This window comes from Astatotilapia calliptera, chromosome 6, assembly GCF_964374335.1.
Source record: "Astatotilapia calliptera chromosome 6, fAstCal68.1, whole genome shotgun sequence".
NCBI classification, from domain to species: domain Eukaryota; kingdom Metazoa; phylum Chordata; class Actinopteri; order Cichliformes; family Cichlidae; genus Astatotilapia; species Astatotilapia calliptera.
In genome coordinates, this window is record NC_137427.1 from 20,935,159 (window position 1) to 20,958,258 (window position 23,100).

At 42.2% G+C, this 23,100-nt stretch overlaps 1 protein-coding gene across 7 annotated transcripts in view; it reads left to right on the forward strand.

Annotated features, from left to right (window-relative positions):
- The first annotated feature begins 1,202 nt into the window (after positions 1-1,202).
- Positions 1,203-23,100, forward strand: part of apbb2b (amyloid beta (A4) precursor protein-binding, family B, member 2b) — a 57,748-nt gene continuing 35,850 nt past the window's right edge. For 6 of the 7 annotated variants that reach the window (XM_080302938.1, XM_080302941.1, XM_080302940.1 and 3 more), the window contains exons 1-3: positions 1,203-1,361; positions 20,260-20,378; positions 21,368-21,425. In XM_080302938.1, coding sequence (XP_080159064.1) covers positions 21,410-21,425 — 16 coding nt within the window. In that variant the 5' untranslated portion in view covers positions 1,203-1,361; positions 20,260-20,378; positions 21,368-21,409. The other variant, XM_080302939.1, reaches the window with a different exon arrangement.

Sequence of the window (23,100 nt, forward strand, 5' to 3'; positions counted from 1 at the left end):
GAGCAAATCTGTAGTTTGCTAGTGAAAACAGACAGACAAATCAAAGAGGGAGGCCACAGCAGCAGTAGACATTTTTGAGCTTTATAAAGAGAAGACTCTAATACCTACTATTAAGCGCGGATCATATCTAACAGTGCTTGCAGATGTCCAAGGGAAATTGCTGATAGCTTCATTCAAACAATTATCATTTCCACATAGAAGAAACTGATGTTATAAAATGGTATAGTCGAAAGCAAAGGTCCAGACTTAGATGCCGTTGAAGTGCTGGTTGTTTGTGCATGTAAGGAAAACCAGCTTCTGATGCCAACATGTGCAAACGTACATAAAAATTCAGTATATATGGCAAAAACAGAGTTTGAACAATTTAAATAAGCTTGTCAATAGTCAATAATTGGTATGACACCTTTATTCTTCAGCACAGCCTCAACTCTTTCAGGCAGCTTTCTTGTCATTTCTTTAGGTAGTCTTAGTTCTCCAGGCTTCTTGAAGGACATTCAAAGCTTGTCTTTGGATGTTGTCTGCCTTTTGTTCTGTTCTCTGTCAACATGATCCCACAACACTTTAATAGTGTTTAGGTCTTTGCTCTGGGGAGGCCAAACCTTGACTGATAGTTTCATTGGATGTGTTTTTCTATCCGAGTGTGCTTTTATTGCATTCGCGGTGTATTTGGGATGCTTCTCGTGCTGAAAAATAAAGCTATATAAAGCCCCAATTGGCATTTTATATGACTTCAACTAAAGATATGAGAACAAATTGTGTGTACCTAAAGATGTGTTAAGTGTCTTAACAAACAAACAAACAAACAAACTCTGAAAAATTTGAGGTGCAAGATCTGAACTGAAAAAATAGTGAAAAAGCAACCTATGTCCAAAGGAAAACTCTGGAAGATCTTCAGAAAGAAATTAAGATGTCTCGAGACTTTTGCACAGTACTGCTTATACAGTAATTTCCACATTATGCTTGCTTATTATTATATTATACATTTTAACCTATTCTCTGCAGTTATTCCTTCCCATCTCGTGTGTTAGGAATAATCATGCTTTCTGTCGACATTTTCATTGTCACTTTTTTTTTGGACAATGCTTTCCTAACCAACAGTTCATCTTTGCTACTGAAACCTCTTGATTTAAAGCTGCCAGCAGGCATCACAGATTAAAGCGCTAATATTGAGCCGCTCTCTGCGTAGGCAGTAAAAACAGAGGAGCGTTTGCTTCCGGAGCAGCGTCCCCCGGTTCCCCCTGCCGGAGACCAGCGGCATCTGGGAGGGAGGAGAAAAGGGAAACAATCCGAGAACGGAGGGGTGGAGAGAGAGAAAAAAGACAGGAGCTCTGCGAGGAGTACGTGAACCCGCAGGAGAAGAGGTGAGTGATGTGGTATGCCGATAAATTTCGCTTCAACGCAGGGACTTGCGGTCGTTTTACGTCTCGTTCAAATGAAAAACGGGAGTTAACTTTTCCCGTAATCTTCCCCGGGCGACGCAGTGATTGGCATCTGAGGGGCCCGCTGTGTTACACACGGTTGGCGAAGGTGGTGGTGGTATAGGAGGATAGGCTGGGGCGGCAGATGAGGGGAGGGGGCATTTACGGGACCCAGGGTATGCTTCTTTCACTTTATTGTCACGTATTTTCCCGGTGTCCGTGGACGAGCTCTCACACAGCGTTCAGGGAGTCACACGTTCAATGCGCAGCCGTAAACGGAGCACGGTCGCGGGCAAGGCAGCTGCCGCTGACTCCAGCTTGACTTTTTAACTCAGCCGCTGTGTCGAGGGGACCGAAAAACAGGAGAACCGTCCGACGGTGGACACAACATACGTGTAAAATAACCTTTGTGGCACCTAACGGCTCTTAAACGTGTGTCGTCTTCATGCAGAGGGCCTAGGCTCAGGTAAGAGACGGGGGAAACTGTCCAATCATCCAAACTTGGCCAACCTCAAGACAAAAACAAGGCTTTTTTTATGCTTCACACCCCTAAATACCTTCATATGAGGCAACTAGCCAGTTTGGTGCATTAAGCTAAGTCAGTAAGATATAATATTCATTTCGGCAAGTGACCAAAATAAAAAATAAAAAAATCAGAAAATTTTGAGTAAAGCCTAGATTGGTGTTTTTATCAGTTATTCGTGGATCAGGCAACAATGTGACCTTCCTCACATCTTCAGTTGTATAGTAAATCATTTAAATTTAAGATGATTGATCCAACAAGTATCAGTCTGTCACTCCAACAGTGGCTTAAACCTTTAATCAATTATTAATTTTCTGTTTGGAACTAATTAGCTGACAGATTAATTCAGCCTGCGCCAGTTTTCTGTCCTGTGGTTTCCATCCAGAGGTTGGAAACATTCCCATGTCGTGCTCTGTTTACAGCAACAATTTAAGTAATAAAAAGGCTCATTGTGAAACAAACAGGCATAAAGGGGGTATTCTCTTCACTTAGGCATATTACATTGAATAGTGTGTGGGGCTGTAGGCCATCAGAAACCCCTGGGAGCCCAGTCAGGGACTTGCAGTGGTGCTTGGTCCTGGTTGGTTGTGGCTAGCTAATCATTTCCAGCCTTCCTCTGGTTGTTTCTGCCAGAGCTCCCTGAGAAGATACGGCTGTTTGTTTTATGCAAACATGGAGCCACTTAATTGCATGTTTATGTTTTTGCGATATAAAGAATCTAGAGGTGAATAGCTTTCCTGTTTTAATTTTCTTAGAGGTAGGGAGGAGAAAGAGAGAGGGGAGAGAGTGAGAGTTTGGGATATGTAATGATTGTGCATAAACACCTAGAGGGAGCGTCACTGTTGACTCTTGTGGTAAGACTGTAAACGCTCGGGACACAGTTCATGTAATATATTGCAGCCTATGAGGAGAAGGAGTGCTGAAGTTGTTGACAATAACACCAATTGTCAGAGGACCCGATTTCTTCTTTTAGAGTGCACCACTGAGGTTTCACTGCCAGCCTTTCTCTCCTGGCTCTGCTGTATTTGTTTTGCATCACATTTGCACTGGTACTTACTTACTGGTGTATCTGTTTCAAAGGTGCAGTCATGTTAAAAAGCCTCATGAGTAAAGCATGCTTTGAGTCTGATCTAAATATCTTCCCAGTTCTCCCTTTTCCTGCCTTTGCTTCCTTTTTTTATTTTTTATAAGCACTTTGTTGGTAAACAGCTTGTGCTCTCTATTTTAAGCTGTGGTTGTGGCGGTGTCGGTTTGGTGAGTTCATTTGTGCAATTGCAAAACTGAATGTGTCACTGGCTGTACCACCATAGTAGAAATGGTGCACTGTCATCCTCTGCCTCGCCTCCCTCGCTATCCTTGCAGCCTCTATACCCTGCTGTCTTGCTTTTCATTCAAACCTAGCCCTTCTCTGCAGTGTGTGTGTGTGTGTGTGTGTGCGTGCGTGCGTGCGTGCGTGCGTGCGTGTACATGATGTCATTGCTAATTGCTCAGGGCTTTTGGGTTTGGGTTAAGTTGGTTTATATTCTGCTCCTCTCTGTGTTGCCAGCCTCTGTCGTCGCTTCATCCTTCTTTTCCCTCGTCATTTTCTCTCTCTCGCTCCTTTGCCCTCCCTCCCTCCCTCTTGTAGCATTTCTATACAGCAATCAGGAGTTGCTGAGTGTGGAAAAAGTGACTCGGACATTTATGGGTCGAGTTTTGGGCCAAGCACTGCAGACTGTTCCTGAGTGCGTCTTTGTTTTAGCTCTGGTAATATTTGGTATGAGCTCCTCGCTTTCAAGATGCCAACTCATCCTCAAAGGAAGGCGTGCTGCTGCACGATTTGGACACATGCACAGAATGCAAGCGCAAGTCGGTAATGTCTCGTTTTTATATGAAATGAATCAACACATGGCACCTGACCCCTGAAGAATCAGGATTTTAGAAGTTTAGCAGTTTTACAGTCAAAGAACATGAGATGAATGTCAAAACCTTTTCAGCATTTCTGACCCTTAATAATTTCATGAAATGTTGGTTTCAAATCAGTTTTACTGCAGTGTAAGGGTGAGGTAAAATCTTAGCGTTATATTCTGAAGGCAAATTTATTTTTATTTTGTATTTTTTGATTCGAGCATCAGTTCTGCAGCATCCCATATCATTGTTGCACTGGCAAAGTTGCACTTGCCAGGCTAAATTAAGCTTTAGCCTGTGGAAGTTCTGCTTTTCTGTGAGGCAGATAGGAAAGGACGGGAAGATGGAGTAAGGTGAAAAGCATGCAGGAAATGATCTGTGGTGGCCTTGCGGCATATTGGTATCCCACTCAACCCAGGGAGCTAAACCACCTCCCAAAGGTCTCGATTTTAACCTGTATTTTAATACCAGGCTCATCCTTAAGCTGTGTGAAAATGATTTCTGAGATAGTCATTTTTTTTTGTTAATGACTGGTATCTGTGAAAGAGTGTTCAGATATTCCATATAATAGCTGATCAAATGGCTTTAGGTGCTGAAGAAGATTTTCAGAATCGTCATAAAGTGAACATGCATGGACATCAGAGACGGTCTGTTTGTTTTTAGCCCTTTATGTGGCTAGTTGTTGTACTTTTGGGATTATAAGGGCTAAAAATGCAAAAAAAAAAAGATTTTTAAAAAGAGCAAAATTTGAGGACCTAGTATGTAGATAAAGTTTTGCATGCCTTCATTAAAAATACTTGAATCGTGTGATGGAGGGGCTCAGGTGGGCATTTTTGTCACATTTGGTTGATTGACCCTAATCCAGGCTGTTACCTTGCAAAGCTTTGAGCACAGCCTAAAATATGTTTCAATAGCCGCGCTAGCCACAGTCCTCAGCAGAATGGGTGCAGTTGTTGGAAAGACGATAAACCTGCATGTGAACGATCCCGGGACTTTCTTGCCTTGCAGCACCAACTCGTTAGTCTGTGTGTGGTCGGGGTCATGCACAGCAGCTGACGAGAAAGCGTGGTGAAAGTGTGCGTGTGTGTACATGCTTGTGTGACTGAGCGTTTCTGCGTGGGTGTGTGTGAGCAATCAGATAAAGAGTTCGGAGATCCGCTACCACCACCCTTCTTCCCTTGTGTAACAATACTTCTGGTCCGCCCCTGACCAAACAACTGTTTGTGTGTGTGATTTTTAGTCGTGTGTGTGTGTGGTGTGTGTGACCAGATTGGACAGATGAATGATGAATTAAGGACAGCAGAGAGTAGATTCATCCCAGGCTGTCATGCTGGCAGGATAACCACGCTACGATTTGTTTGTGTGGATTTATGTGTGCTGCTGGGTCCGGGAGACTGTATGTGTGAGTTGTCAATCTTTTTTCAGCATCTCATTCTCTTCACTTTCAGCCCCCTATCGATGCCTCTCAATAGGGTTATTGTGCCCACTGTTAGGCAGGCTGCAGTGTGTGTGTGCGTGCATGCGTGTGTGTGCGCGCATTGTTGTTGCAGGGAGCAGACAGCCGTGAGGTGTGTTTGAACAGGGAAGGAGCACAGGCCCTGTTCATCCTGCGGGGTGTGAAGCCAGATGATAGGGCCCCTTTTTTTCTCATCTTTCCATCTGTCCGTCTGTCTCGCCTGTTTTTTGACAGCTTTTCGCCCGCATGCTTGCTCCTCATCGCCGCCTTTTCCCCCCTCCACTTTTTTCCGCTTTGTTTTCTTTTCTTTTTCTTTTTTGTGTGTTTTTCTGTTTGTGTAGCGTGTCGGCTCCTGGCAGCCCTCGCCGATGGACTGTCTCCTTGCTGTCAGAGCGCTCTGGGATCGGGTCATCAGTATGCACGTTATTCTGCCTCCAAATTACCTGAGGATGAGGCGAGGATGGACAGGATTTCTACTTTTGAAAGGGGGGGGGGCTTTTTCTGCGACTCTCCTGTTTATATGTTTCTGTTTCTGATGTTGTCTTTTCCACATGGCTGCACTTTCCCCTGTATACACCCATCAGTTTCAGTTCAGCTGCATAAGGGTTTTTTCTTCTTCTGGCTTTTGGTCTGGCGTTCCCTTCTCCCTCCTCTCGCCTCCTTTTGGCTTTTAAACAAACACACGTGCACACACACAGTCATATGATATGAAAGTGGCTATAAAGGCCAGAGCCCCAGGTGCTACTGTAAATTGGCCTACTTAAAAAAAGTTCAAGGATTTGGGCTGTCTCTAAACAAGGATTAAGAAGTGATAGAAGTGAGAGTCTGGACTCCATGTCTCAAGGACCACTTGGGTAAATGGACAGGTGTTCCTCTGTTAGCAGGTAATTGGATTTCATAAAGAATTTTTAGGGGTGGGGGAAAAACCTGAAGGGCTTGCCAAGCAAAATATTTGCAGTGCACTAATAATAGCAAGCAGAGCTGAAATTAGTGCTTTAAGCATTTAGCCAGGAGATACGATAAAGAACCAAACATTCACATATAAAGAACAACATTTGTGCAAAAATATGTTAAGCCCTTGCAAATTGGCACAAATCTTGAAAATGATTGGAGATCATTTATATGTTTGGTGAAATCAAATTGTAAAAATTTAACGATAGAACAAACAGCTCTGTAGCCAGAAGAAAACACTTATCAATGAGGCTAACTGGGAAAACAGGTTTCAGTTTGCCAAGGAGCATAAAGATTGGACTGTGGAGGAATGAAAAAAGGATCACGTGGTCTTATGAGTCCAGATTTGCCCTGTTCCAGAGTGGTGGTGCATCGACCATCCCTAGTACCTACCATGCAAGCCTGTGGTTGCAATTTTCATTGTAATTTTTAGGTGGTCTGTGTTCAGAAAACAAGGTCAGCTGACTACCTGAATATACTGAGAGCCCAGCTTTTTCCATCCATTTGTGGCACAGGGATATTTTAATTATATTTGACAGCGCCAGGATTCGTTGGGCTCTAACTGTCAAAGAGTGGTTCAGAGAGCATTTTCACACATGGATTGGCCACCAATGAGTCCAGACCTTAATCTCATTGAAGAACCGGGATTTGCTGAAGAAGACTTAATGTATCGGTCTAACTCTCATCATCAGTGCAAGATGTTGGTGAAAAAGTGCAAGTCTAGATGGAAATAAGTGTTGTAACATTGCATAAGCTTATAATGGAACAGTGGATGTGTGCTGTCATCAAAGCTAACACAGTCCAACAAAATATTAGTGTGACTTTTTTTTTTTTGGACCAGGCAGTGTATGTTTGACGCTGCTGTTTTCAGTGTTCAGTAGTGACACTGATATGCACAGTGAATGTATAACATAATAGTAAATGTAAAATAGACACAGGATGCCTCTTGAAAAAATTGACTTATCGTAGATCATAGTCGAGGCCTGCTTCATCACCTTCCCACTGATGCTTTAATTGAAAACTATTTCTCTGATGCCACTCAATAATGCAGGTCACTTGATCCCTGAAAGTGTATGAGAAAACTAGTTTTAGCCAAATATTAGGTCTTTTCTACATCAGCTGTGTGCCAAGATCAGCAGCAGAAGGCAACACTGATTTTGTTTTTTGTTTATTTTTTATCTGTAGGGGTTTTTCGGCTGGTTTAAAATCCCACAGAAGAAATGGTAAAACTGCCACGAACCCTTTCTTCCATCTTGATGTGGAAGGGCAGAGCCTGTAAATTCCTGTGTGGTGAATGCACAGGATGACAGGTGATCTAAAAGTTGAATCATGTGTGCAGTCATTGTGGTGGTGTTCTTTTTGTTTTTTATGCCTACATCATATCCTGTGGTGGGAGTATAAATAACCGAACATCTGTGGTAAGGATGTGATGCGGTGCCAGCCTCATCTCCATATCTTTACTGTGATTCATAAAACCGCAGTTGCATTTAAAACAACTTTGTATTGGGGATTAAAATTTAAATTAATTGACTAGTGTCGCTTTGATTAACCACACAGTGCTGGAATTTGCTTATTGGCTTTGCACTCACTCGTTAGAATAAACGAATTGGCGGCCTTGACCTCTGTTTGCTCCTAACAGGGGTGGTGCAGAGCTGGTCCACTAGTTGTGGTTTAGCTAGCTTTGTCATCCCCATCCAAAAGCAATATCTAGCAGGAGAAGAATGGCCTGCTTAAGCTGGGAAACGACAACGATAAGCAGTACAGAGACAGAGGGAGAAAGAGACAGGCTTTGTGTAGGAGGAAGAGGTGACAAGAGCCAGAGATGGGGTGATTTAAAGTATTGGCGACGGAGCAATCATTGCAACGGTGTCTGTAGTTTCGTTGGCAGTGATGGGACATTCCTTTTCTGATGAGTCACTCGCTCTGATCCACCAACTCTCCTCACATCTTTGACGCTAGTACCCCGTTGCTTTCTCTCTCATTTTCTGAGTCTTTCTGTCTCCCTTCCTTCCTTTCCCCCCCCTTTAATTTGGCAAATAAAGGCCGAGCCTCCAGCCAATTTGATCACACAAGGCTGTGATATTAATACAATCTTGTGGCATTATCATGCAACAGCTTGACACAGGCTGTCTAATGAAAGGTGATATAACAAGACTGTGCTGAAGACACACACACAGTTTGATTAAGTGCTGTGCCATTTGTGTCTAGACTTCCCTGTCCTCTCGGATGTCCTGTCACATTTCGGCTATATATAGGATACGCAGTCTCTCCACTGCTTCTGCCCTGGCCTTGGATCTGACAGGCCTTTTGTGCACAGCCATGTCTGTCCGCCCCTCTATGTGTTTCTTCAGAGGGGAAAGGTGTGGCTTTCCAATAGCCAATATCCTCTCTTTCTACCAAACAAAAGAATATGAAGCAGCTGTAATGTTTGCAGTCAAGTGAGAAGTAGTAAGAAGCTCTAATGATCGAAGTGCTTGCTTTTTGCTGACTCATATTGATAAAAGAAATGACAGGAGCATGAAGTTTGATAGTATAAATATAACCTGAGTCAGAAATAAAAATATGGAGAACACTTTATTTATTCTCCTTTTGGTCTGCAAAGAGATATTTTCGGTATTTAGTGAGATGAAAGAGTGAATGAGCGAGTCAGAATTTTAAGAGTTCAGCGTCCCATTTTTACCTGGAACTTTTATATTATATATATATACATTATTATATTTTATATTTGGTAACCTGTGATTTTTACTGGGTTAACCTCTCTGGGTTAGTTTCCACCAGGTGACCAGTGACCTGGTTTGGGCTAGAGTTGGCTTCGCATCTGCTCCTTTTTAATGGCATTTCCTTCCATTTGGCACACCCAAATGGAAATATTATAGCAGATGACTTGTAAAGCCAAAATGGATTAACAGGACTTGATTGGAAAGGTGTAATCTTCAGGCTTTTGTTTAGCACATGGCTAAAGTAGAACCTAACACTACCCCTAAGAGGCATGTTATAGTTATATACATGGGAGGACATCTGCATGCTGGACAGCTTTTTGGATCAAAACAGCCTTATCTATGGAGACATACAGTGCACCAACTGTGCACCCTTTAGTTAAAGTGGACTTTAGTCATTCCTGTTCTAGTGGACTTAATGGTCCATGATATCTACAGCTGTCTATGTCCATAGCAGGGTGTGATCGCTGCTTAAGCAGGTCTCCAATGATCTGGTGGATGTTAGTGTTTGAACAAATTAATGTATGAGACTTTGGTTGAAATGGAACCTCTCTATTTTCTGCACATTTTCCCTCATTTTAAGTATGTAGCTGAAACAAAACTTAACCAAAACATTAGATGGGGTGTCCTGGCCAGGTGGATGTTGAGACGCTTGCTGACACATGACGCCAACAGATTTACTCAGCTGTAACTAACGGATGTTAATTCAATGAGTGTGTCAGACAGTGTTGAATTTGCACTATGTGTAAAGTGTAAGAAATGTGGTAAAAGGCACAGAGTGTGATTGTTTAATACAATGGGGAGGTGAACTCTGTCTTTTTAATGTTTATCTGCGATGTTCTCTGCGGTATTGGGAACTGCATCATGATGTTCAGGTAGATGAGTGGCCATAGGCTCGTTAGTGATCGAGCTCATACGGTTGACAGCTGGTGAATACCAAACAGCACCTGTTAATCCACCAGTTAAATTTGAGAGCAGATTGCCTTTTTTGCAAAGTAACTCCTGTGGATTCATGACACAGCTCATCGTGCCAGTAAGTGACTCGCAGCACCTTTTCCTGCTGCTGTAGCCTCAGATTCAGTCTTGATATTTGAGCTATAGATGCTGTTCCCGTGGTGACTTTGAGTGATGAACTCTTTGGTTTGGGTGCCTAGCAACGGGAGTCAAACGAGTATTCAGTTTTAATTGTGAACTATTTGATGACCAAAGATGACCCCCACCCCACACTGCTCTCAAATGACTGTAATGAAAGTACTGGATGGACCTTAGCATGTTCTTCTATTTCTGTTGTTTAGTGGTAGTTGACAAACCGTGGTAGTGGAGCATTAAAAAAGAAAGAAAGTTCAGTGATGCAGACCATTTCTCTAGTTATATTAAGTGTAGTAAAGTGAGACGACTCTTGAATGTGCAGGACTGCCCATTTTGCATAACTACAGTGGGGCAAAAAAGTATTTAGTCAGCCACCGATTGTGCAAGTTCCCCCACCTAAAATGATGACAGAGGTCAGTAATTTGCACCAGAGGTACACTTCAACTGTGAGAGACAGAATGTGAAAAAAAATCCATGAATTCACATGGTAGGATTTGTAAAGAATTTATTCGTAAATCAGGGTGGAAAATAAGTATTTGGTCACCTCAAACAAGGAAAATCTCTGGCTCTCACAGACCTGTAACGTCTTCTGTAAGAAGCTTTTCTGTCCCCCACTCGTTACCTGTATGAATGGCACCTGTTTGAACTCATCATCTGTATAAAAGACACCTGTCCACAGCCTCAAACAGTCAGACTCCAAACTCCGCCATGGCCAAGACCAAAGAGCTTTCGAAGGACACCAGGAAAAGTATTGTAGACCTGCACCAGACTGGGAAGAGTGAATCTACAATAGGCAAGCAGCTTGGTGTGAAAAAATCAACTGTGGGAGCAATCATCAGAAAATGGAAGACATACAAGACCACTGATAATCTCCCTCGATCTGGGGCTCCACGCAAGATCTCATCCCGTGGGGTCAAAATGATCATGAGAACGGTGAGCAAAGATCCCAGAACCACACGGGGGGACCTGGTGAATGACCTGCAGAGAGCTGGGACCAAAGTAACAAAGGTCACCATCAGTAACACACTACAACGGCAGGGAATCAAATCCCGCAGTGCCAGACGTGTTCCGCTGCTGAAGCCAGTGCATGTCCAGGCCCGTCTGAAGTTTGCCAGAGAGCACATGGATGATACAGCAGAGGATTGGGAGAATGTCATGTGGTCAGATGAAACCAAAGTAGAACTTTTTGGTATAAACTCAACTCGTCGTATTTGGAGGAAGAAGAATACTGAGTTGCATCCCAAGAACACCATACCTACTGTGAAGCATGGGGGTGGAAACATCATGCTATGGGGCTGTTTTTCTGCCAAGGGGACAGGACGACTGATCCGTGTTAAGGACAGAACGAATGGGGCCATGTATCGTGAGATTTTGAGCCAAAACCTCCTTCCATCAGTGAGAACTTTGAAGATGAAACGAGGCTGGGTCTTCCAACATGACAATGATCCAAAACACACCGCCCGGGCAACAAAGGAGTGGCTCCGTAAGAAGCATTTGAAAGTCCTGGAGTGGCCTAGCCAGTCTCCAGACCTCAACCCCATAGAAAATCTGTGGCGGGAGTTGAAAGTCCGTGTTGCTCGGCGACAGCCCCAAAACATCACTGCTCTCGAGAAGATCTGCATGGAGGAATGGGCCAAAATACCAGCTACTGTGTGTGCAAACCTGGTAAAGACCTATAGTAAACGTTTGACCTCTGTCATTGCCAACAAAGGTTATGTTACAAAGTATTGAGTTGTATTTTTGTTATTGACCAAATACTTATTTTCCACCCTGATTTACGAATAAATTCTTTACAAATCCTACCATGTGGATTCATGGATTTTTTTTTCACATTCTGTCTCTCACAGTTGAAGTGTACCTCTGGTGCAAATTACTGACCTCTGTCATCATTTTAGGTGGGGGAACTTGCACAATCGGTGGCTGACTAAATACTTTTTTGCCCCACTGTATTCATAACAGCGTTGCTTATCTAGCTGCTTATCAATACCTAGCTACCAGTGCCAGTTCCATACTGGTTATTAACAACAGCCCTAAACAAGGAGGACAGCAAAGAGGATGCTCTGCTGGGATTTTAAAAACTTTCTAACCACATTATTATTGCAAGGACACTGTCTGAGGTCTTCAGGCATATAAAAAAAAAGCAGTAGGCACTTGCTCTCAAATGTTACGTTTTGGCCTTCACCCAGAGGAGAATCTTCTGTTGTTAAAATATACAGCTCAGAAAAATTCACAACGAGGTTTAAATCGCACATCGACTCTTCAGGATTTAAGTATTCAAGCTTATTCAAGTTTACTTATATAGATTGTAAAATTTGCTGAGAAGAGAAGGAGATGACAATGGCCAGTGGAAACCAACAATACCAACACTTTGAGGGCTGGATTCAGAATCACACCAGAGTGTCTCCTCTTTAACCCATTTTTAAAGTGGGGTGTCATCATATCAGACTTTGGTTGAGTAACGTAACACTGACTCTTTGAGTGAATAGTACTTTAGGCATTCAACAGATGTTATGATCACTAATAATACAGAGTACTTAACATAAAAAAACAAGAAAAGGTATTTGAAAATGAGGAAAAAAGTGATATTGTAATATAATCCTGTAACCATGAAATGGAAAACGATTACCCCGAGCTGCAGGCACATGACAGGCTGCACTATAAACGTGTTGTTGTCACACTCCTGGCACTACTTGTTGCCGTCAGCGCTGGGTCCAGGAAAGAGCTGTGGTCTCATTACGTCAAAGTCTTTCTGGCTGCAGGACCGGCTCATCTGCGTTACTGCGTTTCGCTCAGTGTCACTGTATTCGTGGTGCACCCTTTCTCCCCCTCCCTCGACCTCCGTGCTCACCCACAGGAAAGAGGGGTCTGGTAATGGGGGAGGGGTTGGTGCACACTCGGTCCCAAGTTTCCCAAATCCAGGAAATGGTCTCTTGGCTTTGTTTCTGAAACGGTTTTTTTCACTCCTACATCAAAAGATTTCAAACCCTGCAGAATGTTTTCTGGGCTCATTTTCTAAGTGTGTTATATAATTCTTTAACCCCCTGTCACCCCCAGCTGCTTCCTGACTTTATCTGGGCTCGTTTCATCAGGAGCAGTGTGTGTGTGTGTGTGTGTGTGTGTGTGTGTGTGTGTGTGTGTGTGTGTGTGTGTGTGTGTGTGTGTGTGTGTGTATCTCTGGAGTCCTGCGCCTTTGACTGGCTGACATGTTGAGAGAGTTATGGTTAAATAAGTAACTCTATATGTGTTTTCTGTCACAGCTGACCCATTTACTTTCAAGTATACATACAGAGGGCATTCACTGTCACCGGCAGTGTTGAAGAGCTCAGTTTGCTCTGGGTCAGTGAGGGGGATGTGTACACACATGTGCTCACAAATGCTCATTACTTACCTTCATTCTTGAGGCATGTAGCTTTTGTGTTTTGTCTGCTCCTCCTGTTGACTAATTAGTCTTTTTTTTTTTTTTTTTTTTTTTTGCCCCCCACCTCACAGTGGCCCTGGCCCACCCACCCTCACATGCCTTAGATTCTTTGGCACACCCTGAAAATTCCCCCCTCCTTCCCTTTCTTTTGTGGTAAATTTTTTTTTTTTCCCCCCCTCTCACCGTCCCGCCCATGGAAACCACACCGGACGGAAAATGATATAGCTACACACACACACACACACACACACACACACACACACACATGCTGTAAGTCTTTAATTGTGCCTTAAACATCGAGCTATTTGTGTCCGTCCTTCACTCTCTATACATCACTGCTGCTTAGACGAAGCACGGCCGTGTGAGCATGCTCACAACTTGGAGCTCTGTTTGCAAGCTTTGTTTGTGTGTGTGTGTTTGTGTGTACATAAGGTTGTTTGTTTAGGCTGCAGTACCATTCAAAGTGTTACTTTGTCTCTGTTATTTCCCGCTTTGACAATTCAAGGATACACACACACACACACACACACACACACACACACACACACACACACACACACACACACACACACACACACACACACGCACAGTGACGTCTAGCTTCGATTGCAGCTGTGGAACCAGATTTTGTAAATGGTTAATGTTTTCTTTATTGTTTTTATGCACACACACACACACACACACACACACACACACACACACATCATGACGATGCTTTCCAAATGAGATTACAAAGAGCATCTTCAATAAATCATAAATAATGATCTCTAAGGAAGAAGCGTAAAATACATCTAGCAAAAACTAACCAAGTTAGCTCTTCTTCGTGTTATCGTCCTCGTCTTTCCTTTTCTTCATCTACTGCTTCTTCTCTTTCTCCTTCTATCTTCATCTGCATGCATTACTTCCACTCTTCCTTCTCCCCCTTCATCTTCTACCTATCCTCGTCCACTTCTTCTTTCTTTTCTCCTCCTCTTCAGGTCTTCTGCTACTACAGCTTGTTTTCCTCTCATTTTCCCCCCCGTTTCCTCATCTCCTCTCCCTCCTTCTTAATCTTCTTCTTCTGATCTCCCTCTTTTCTTCTACTTCATCTCCCTTTACTCCTTCATCTAGCAGTTGTCAGTTTCCTCCTTTTTCTTCTTCGACTACTACTTCTCCTCTTCCACCTGCTTTTTTTCCTCTTCTTCGTCTAAGTCGTCATCATCTGCATATTGTTGTTGTTATTATTATTACATTTTCTTCCTCATTTTGTTTCTCCTCAGCCTCTTGAAAAAGTAGAACAGCTCAACAGTGCATCATTGTAGTTTAGATGTAGGCTATGTAGTAGGCAACATTAAATGGGACACGGGTGGTTGGGCCGTGAGGAGCTCTGCACCTTTGACAGCATGTTTTTTGGGCAGTAGTGTTGTCAGCTTGTCGTGGAAGTAGTTTGCAGCTACGTGTTGAAGGCCTGGGCTTTTCTGCAGCCAATGAAAACAAAGCCAAGAAAGATCTGGGAAGTTTGCCTGCTATTGTGCAGCTGCCTTACAGTTTCACGTCCTAATCCAAAAAGTCAGAAAAACACCCCGCTGCATTTTCTGTTTCTGCATAGCTCGGCTTGTCTTGCTGGCTTGAACCCATCCGTTTTGTTTCCGGCGGCCTGGCCTCTGACTGCGACAGTTTTGCTTTCTTGTGAGTCTTTTTCGGTAACAGATGGGATTTCTCACGAGCCGTGGGGGAGAAGAGAGGGGAGGGGGCTGTAAATCAGCGTTATAGCGAGAAATGGGTGGTTTTATGTGAGTTTACAGACCCCCTTCACTTTTATTGAGGAAAAGACAGCATTTCTCTTCTTGACAAAGAGAAGAGTGAGGGGTTGAAAGGTAGAGGATGAATGAGGTGGAAGCCCGGAAAAGAGAGGGAATTGGACAAGAAAATAGGATAGAGGGGGGGAAAGGTAAAAGTCAAGTGGGATTAGCAGGGGAACTAGAATGGTGAGAAACTTTGAGAGGGAGGTGCAGGAAGGAGGGATGAAGCCCATCAAACTGCTGGCAGGCTTCCATCTGGCGTATGAATTTAAAAGCAATCTCAGTCCAGAGTGTCGGTGGTTGGAAACAGCACGCACGTAAAAAGAAACAGAGACACGGAGAGCGATGGAGTGTTTGCAGCTGCTTCCTTCATTCTTTTAGGATCTGGACACTCCGACATACAGACGACACTAAGTGCATGCACACACACAAAAAACAGCACACACTCAGTGGGCTGGCCTGTAGGTCAGAAGTTAAAGGTCAGTGCCAGACTGTGACACATCCTAGATCTTATTACCAACCCCTCCCCTCCCTCCCGGTGAGTGTTTTGTCTAAATGTCTGTGTCTCAGCTTGAACGTCTGTCCCTATATGTATCAGTACCACTGCTGCCCTGCCTGCAGATAGGCCCTCTAATTATGTATAGCCCCCCCACCACCACCATCCACAACAGAGGACTGCAAGGAGTGCTTCAAAGGTGCTGACGCTCCGATGCAGCCCAGATCCAGATGTAGTTGGTATTCAGACTTATCGTTTTAGTGCATTCCTGAACTGTAGCTCCAGCTCCTCTTTTTTTTTTTTTTTTTTTTTAAAAACATCATAATGATATGGCATCTTCGGTGCAGTCTGTATTTAGTGTTTGGACAGTGATGTTTTTTTGTTGTCTTTTACGACTTTAGCTCGCTGGACTTAAAATGAAAAGACCGATTTTTAAGTGCTAACTTGAAACTTTAAAGGCAAACTCCTCCAGTTTTATGCATCAAAGTGTTTAGACCAAATTTAAATGGTCTGCACCAAACAGCAGCCTGTATTTGTTTTTTGTTTTTTTCAGCGCAGTCGAGTTAAGTGACTCCAGTTGGTAGAGGTGGAGCCCTGTGTCTGGATCGTAGTGAGCACAAAAGATGGATGTAGCCATCATGAAGTCGCCTACTGCTTTCTTTTTAATGAAATGAGCATTTTCAGGGTTTGAAACCAGATACCCCAACCGTGGGGTGGATCTGACTCTTGAAACTGCATGCCTATACGAACATATCCTGGGTAATCCTTTTTTTTTTTTCTTTTATTTAAATATTAGAATAATCCAAATTCACAAAATGGATTTGGTGTTTTATTCTCTATGATCCGTAATGAGTGCCTGAGCCCATAAACTCATTGGGAAAGGGCTTACAGAGGTCAAAGCTGAGGACTGTTTTCCCCATAGACATTCATAGGACCAGAAGTTCTTTTATTTCCCCCATAATATTAAAAAGGGTTATTTTTTTTGTACTCTATTTACCCCTTTAAAGCCTTCTAGGAATAAGCATTTCATGATCTCTTCTGAACTGAATAGTTTCTGTCATATTTCAGGCCTGCTTTTAGGACAAAAGGACTGGGCATGCATCAGAAGTTAATGAGGGTGGTCTCTGCCTACCCTTTCTATTAGTTGTCAAACCACATTTTTATTGATATATAGTGATGTGTGAAAACAAGAGTACATTAGGAGGACACGGGAGGGTTCCAGGTGTTGTAAGAGCTGGGCATTTTGACATTAGAGTCTGTGTGCATTGACTCGATTGTGAAGCCTGGCTCAAAAGGCCATTAGAGGAAGTGCAGACTTGATTTCCAGTGAGGTGGTGGTTGGTGCAGATTACTTTATCATCATTATTATTGTTATTATTAATAATAATAATAATAGATCTGGTTGTGTGTATTAACAAACTAAGAAAAATTGAGATTAGACTGCTATGGCCTCCTTTCTCCTCAAGCCTTCTCCCAAATCATAGGCGTAAGGATGAACTGCAAATGCTGCTTAGGTTTAAGGCAAATATCCAAACTGCCAGATTCTGCAGCAAGCTATCCATTTGTTTTCAGTGTGGACACCCTTTTGTGCAAATACCCACAAAGTCACATATATTCTCTGGTATGCAGACTTGTTGCAGCAGGATCCAAGTAACCAAGCATGCCTTGTAATTTTAATCCCAGAATGCAACATTTCAATTTTTTTTAAACACCAACCCTCTTTCTTTGTCTGAACTTTTCTTTTTCTATTTTCAGATTATGCATGAAAATTGAGTTGCCTTCAAAACGCATCTGTGCCTGCTCACGGTGTGATTCCTAAAGTGTTGCTGTTCCCAGGAGTTTTTAAACCCTTACACCTGATATGGCAGATAGTGTAGTCCATTCGATCTTGCGTGTCCCAACATAAACCATTAAAATGAAAAAAGCATTAGAGTATGTGCAGCTGGTGAAAATTATACAGCTTCTCCTCAGATGTGTGAGTGTTTTATCACAGTTGCTGTAACACTTAGACAAACCAGATGTTTGACTGTTATGTAAGTTGATACTCAGATTGGTGTCAATGTTTCAAGTTTTAAATAATATTGACAATCACATTCATGGATGTATGTGAACTTCATAACACTGCTCAGTTATGTAAACCTGTAGAAAAATGATGTGAGCTTGGAGACCTTTTGTTGTTTATGGGATGTTTTGCAGCTCTGTTGCTTTGGTTCCTTTATTTCCACTTTAGCACATGTCCTGAAATTGGCATTTAGCCGTGGCTCGTTTTGAACATGAACCAACAATGCAACTTTATCTGATACATAGAAGAAGAAGAATTCACTGAATTTGTATTGCATTTATTGGCAACATTAATCTAATTTATTTTCACTGGTCACATTTCAGCTCAAAGTGAAGCTTTAGGCTAGTTAGATTTTTGTTCTTTTGCACACTCAGACACGCATTGCATGTGTTGCTAATAGGAGACAAATGACGTGACATGATATTAATCACACTCACAACACAGGGTTATGTTGCCATGAGTGTTTATAAAAGCTTTCCAACAGGTTTTTCTGAACCAGCCTCCCTCCGAGTGGTTCGGTAAGACGAATGAGGAGCACAAGAAAGAAGCCAAAACATCTTTGTGTTGCGAGTGTTGCGTGAACTCACTCGCCTACAGTTTTGCAGTCAAGTAAGAAACTTGCAAAGTAAAGCTGCTGGCATTGTAGGTGTGAAATGCTACATTAGCTCTTCCAATAGCTGCTTCTGCCTCGTGGCAGCAAACGCAGAACGACGCCGAACCCAACAGATTAATCCACAGAACAGCAGTTTGTTACCATTATTAGAGACAAATCTCTAATTTGGAAATCCAAAAATCTTTGGTGTACCACTCAAATCTTTAATGATAACGTTACAGAAGCCTAAAATGAAATATTTAATCTGTGTTTTCATCAAGTAGATTTTGATCTTCTGGCGATTTGCTTGTTGAAGGTGATTTTTAGTTCTCTTATGTATTTTTTTTTTTGAAGATTTAAATCTTTAATTCAAATTTAAAGATAATTTACAAAAGACTTTTTTTTGAATACATTAATACTATATATGGTTTATCGTGGCCAAATTGTAGTACTTTCATGACCCATCACAGGGCTGGGACCCTCATTTTGGTCGTGAATCCCTTATTCTTGTTCTGAAATTAGCAACCATTAAAAAATAGATTTTTTGTTTATCCAATGATGCAATAACATCTTTTAGGTGGGCTGATTTCCAAGTTATCTTTTGCCGTAAGCCACTTTGATGATTTTTAAACATAACCGTGCTATGAGGTAAACAGTTTCTGAAGTTATTACAATTTTTACACCCTAAAATAGGGCTGTGCGATATGACCAAAATCTCATATCCCGATATAAGACATCTATCGTCCGATAACGATATAAATCACAAATTTTACATTTTCTGTAAATTCTGTGAATCTCGGGCTGCTCGACTTGCGTGAAGTGTTTCCAGCTGTGCGTCGTGTACCTGGAGACGAGTGTTTTAACTGATGCATGAAACGATACATTTTTAGACATAAGTTGTAACGGCCGCAGTTTTCTTTGAGTATTTATTACACAGCGTGCTGCGGGGAAAAGCCTGTTCTAACGTTTGAGTCTAAGGTTTATTTTTTAGCACCTGACAGCTCTTTTTTGCTTTTCATCCATAAATACTCTGCATACTCTTTCACATGATTCAGTTTATTTTGAAGTCTCAACAGGATCTTGAGCTTTATTGTGAAAGGTTTATGTGGAAAATAAACAAGCGAACACGCGATGCTGTTACCGTCGTTGTTGCTAACAACAACGCATAAAAACAGGCGCTTGTCCGTCTGTAGTGTGGTTATATTAAATATAAGAGAAAGAGAGAACTTTAAGAAATTAATATAGCCACTACAGTGACCATCAAAACGATGAAAAAATATTGCCGTAAACACTTTATTTTGCGACACCACGAAACAAACGATAGCCTAAAATGAAACTATAGACGTTTTTATATCGTCATCCGATATATATCGTTATATCGAACAGCCCTACCCTAAAATCAGTCCAAGGGTCTTCCCAGCCCTTCAGCCAGATGTAAGTGGGATTTTTTATGGTCCATTCTAACTATACTCATTATCTTTCTCTCTGCTTCTCATAGTTGTGTGTTAATAAGAACTGTCCAAAAGTCTGCTGTGTGTGCGTGCGCGTGTGTGTTGGAAAGCAGAGGAGAGTTTACAAGCCTCCGGCGGCATTAAGTTTATGATGGTTCCAGTCAGCAAAGGTTTGGCCCGACTGCACCAAAGAGAGAAATATGAGCTCTCTACAAAATGAACCTTATGTTCTCTCACACACATGCACATATATATCCAAACATACACACCCATCTTGTGTATTCCTGTTTGATTGAGGTTGTGAATAATTGATGTCTTTATTATTTGTCCCTCTTGTGCCCTTCAGACCTCTCGCTCTTTCTGCTCACCCGTCCCTCAGTCTCTCTCATTAATCCTATTTCATGTTTCTCTCCCTCAGGACGCTGCTGCTGCTGCTGCTGCTGCTTCAGTAAAGCCATGATTGGATGAAGAAAGAACCATTGACTACCAGTATGGACCTGCTCCATCCTGGAGTTTTCCACCATCCTTAGCTCTCAGGTATGCAACAGCTATTTTTTTTTTTAAGTGCTTTTCTGTTTTTCTTGTAGTAGTGACTGAAAATAAAGGCCTGTTTCTGTTTTTTATTTTTTTAAAAGTCTTGCATGTGATTTAGCTGTTGAACTGAAATAATGTAGGAATAATATTATATAGAGATTCTTTTTACTGGATAGCACATGTCTCACCTTTAACCTACGTTTTCAGGCTTGCCTTAGAGCTGTGATTCCTGTATCAGAATTATTGTCTAAATAACTTTTAGTGATAAGACGACCTCAAAAGTTCCCTATTTTGACCTACCGTTATGGTAGGTCAAAATTGGGTAGGCCGCTGAAATATATAATTGTGCTAGTCTTCATCAAAAATGCACTGACAGATTTTCCTTGGAGTGACTCAGGTGGACTGCTTCAGTGTTTGGATTGACTTCAAACCTGATAAGAAAACGATCATTTCCAGGTTCCTCCCACCTTTAAGATACCACCTTAGCTTTATGATAGGAAGGAAGCATTGTTGGATTATCTTAGTGTTTACAGCAACAGTAGATTAGCATTGCTAACATAACTTCTATACCCCTGACCGCAGCTCTATCATTATGTGTGTTTTGTTTAATTATTCAGAAATGCTTTGAATATCCACTTTAGTTTCTGCTGTCTCAGAAACCTCTTCTGTCTCCCTTATTACTGTATTATACATGCAGAATCAGACGTACTCAGGTCCGTGTGTGTGAGGGACACAGTATGGAAGACGTCTGAGATCCCTATCGACTGATTTCTTCTTTGATTCCTCCATGTTTGATTCATAGTCTCCGTTTAATCATTTTGATTTCTGTGGCCAGCATCCTTGCTTTATCACAGTGTTGTGTTGTCTCCATAGAAACCAGCTGTCAGTGGGTTTCACATGGATGAATGCGGTCTCTGTGGGCAATCCAACAACTTCTCGTAATTCTTTTCATTCGTCTTCTGATCATTTTGTTCTTTTTTTCCCCCCCTCAGATCTGAGTCCACATAACTCTGAACAGTGACCACAGCCAGTGTATGACAGACCTGTCAGGTACGTACACACACCCTCAGTCTGTTTATTATTGGGTCACAAAAACAAATAATTTGGAGTACTTAAAAACATTCTCTTGATACAGTACAGTCATTCAGTCCTGTGAAAAACTAAGCACATGATTCAGTAGCTTGTTGAACCACCTACAGCGACTGTAACTTGTATTCTGAGCAACTTTATCAGTCTCTCACATTTATTATGGAGGAATTTTGGTCTGGTCATCTTTACTTATTGCCTGCAAACCTCGATAAACTGAAGCAGTCATTTTTGCACACCTCTCCCAGTTCCCACCGCAGCATTTCAATCAGGTTGAGGTCTGTACTGCGAGTCATTGCAACACTTTCATTATTTTCTCTTTCAGCCATTCTTTTGTAGATTTGCTGACGTGCTCGGGATCATTGTCCTGTTAAACGACCCAGTTTCATTTAAGCTTCAGACAGAGCTTTAGACAGATGGCCTCATATTTTAATATTAAAATATGTTACTATACATGTTCTGGGGTGCAACCGAGCAACCCCGCTTTTTTTTTGTTGTCAAAGTGAAGAAATAAAGTGACCACATTCACCTAATCTGGTGACAATTCAAACATCATAAACGAGAGTTGTGGTCAAATTGAAATCTAGAGGTTGTTCTTATGTATTTTTAGGCATTTCTGGAGTGAAGTATTTCAATGACTCATAAGATAAGATAAGATAAGATAACCTTTATTAGTCCCACACGTGGGAAATTTGTTTTGTCACAGCAGGAAGTGGACAGTGCAAAAGTTATGAGGCAAAAATTAGAATACAATAAGAATAAATACAGTACACAACTGTACAGAATAGAATAAAATAAAATACTATATACAGTAGAATAAAATAAAATAAATATACAATAAGATAAAAATAGAATACAAATACAAATACTATATACAACTGAGTAAAAATACAACGATGACAGAAAGGATTATTGCACTTAGTATTATTGCATATGTATGGATGTGTGTGCTTGATCAGTTAAAGTCTTTATTATGGAGTCTGACAGCAGTGGGGAGGAAAGACCTGCGAAATCTCTCCGTCCCACACCGTGGGTGCCGCAGTCTCCCACTGAAGGAGCTGCTCAGTGCTGTCACAGTCTGCTGCATGGGGTGGGAGATGTTGTCCATCAGGGATGACAGCTTAGCCGCCGTTCTCCTGTCACTCACCACCTCCACTGGGTCCAGAGGGCATCCTAGAACAGAGCTGGCCCTTCGGATCACCCTGTTCAGTCTCTTCCTGTCCCCAGCAGAGATGCTGCCGCCCCAGCAGACCATGCCATAAAAGATAGCAGAAGCCACAACAGAGTCATAGAATTTCTTCAGGAGTGGGCCCTCCACTCCAAACGACCTGAGTCTCCGCAGCAGGTACAGCCTGCTCTGCCCTTTCCTGTTATGAGTCCAGTCCAGTCTATTGTTCAGATGAACACCAAGGTACCTGTAGCTGTCCACAGCCTCAATGTCCATACCTTGGATGTTCAGTGGTTGCAGTGGAGAATGCTTGTGCCTGCGGAAGTCTACCACCAGCTCCTTGGTTTTACTGGCGTTGATCTGGAGGTAGTTCAGCTGGCACCAGTCCACAAAGTCTTGGGTCAGACCTCTGTACTCCTTGTCGTCCCCATCAGTGATGAGGCCGACTATTGCAGAGTCATCAGAGAACTT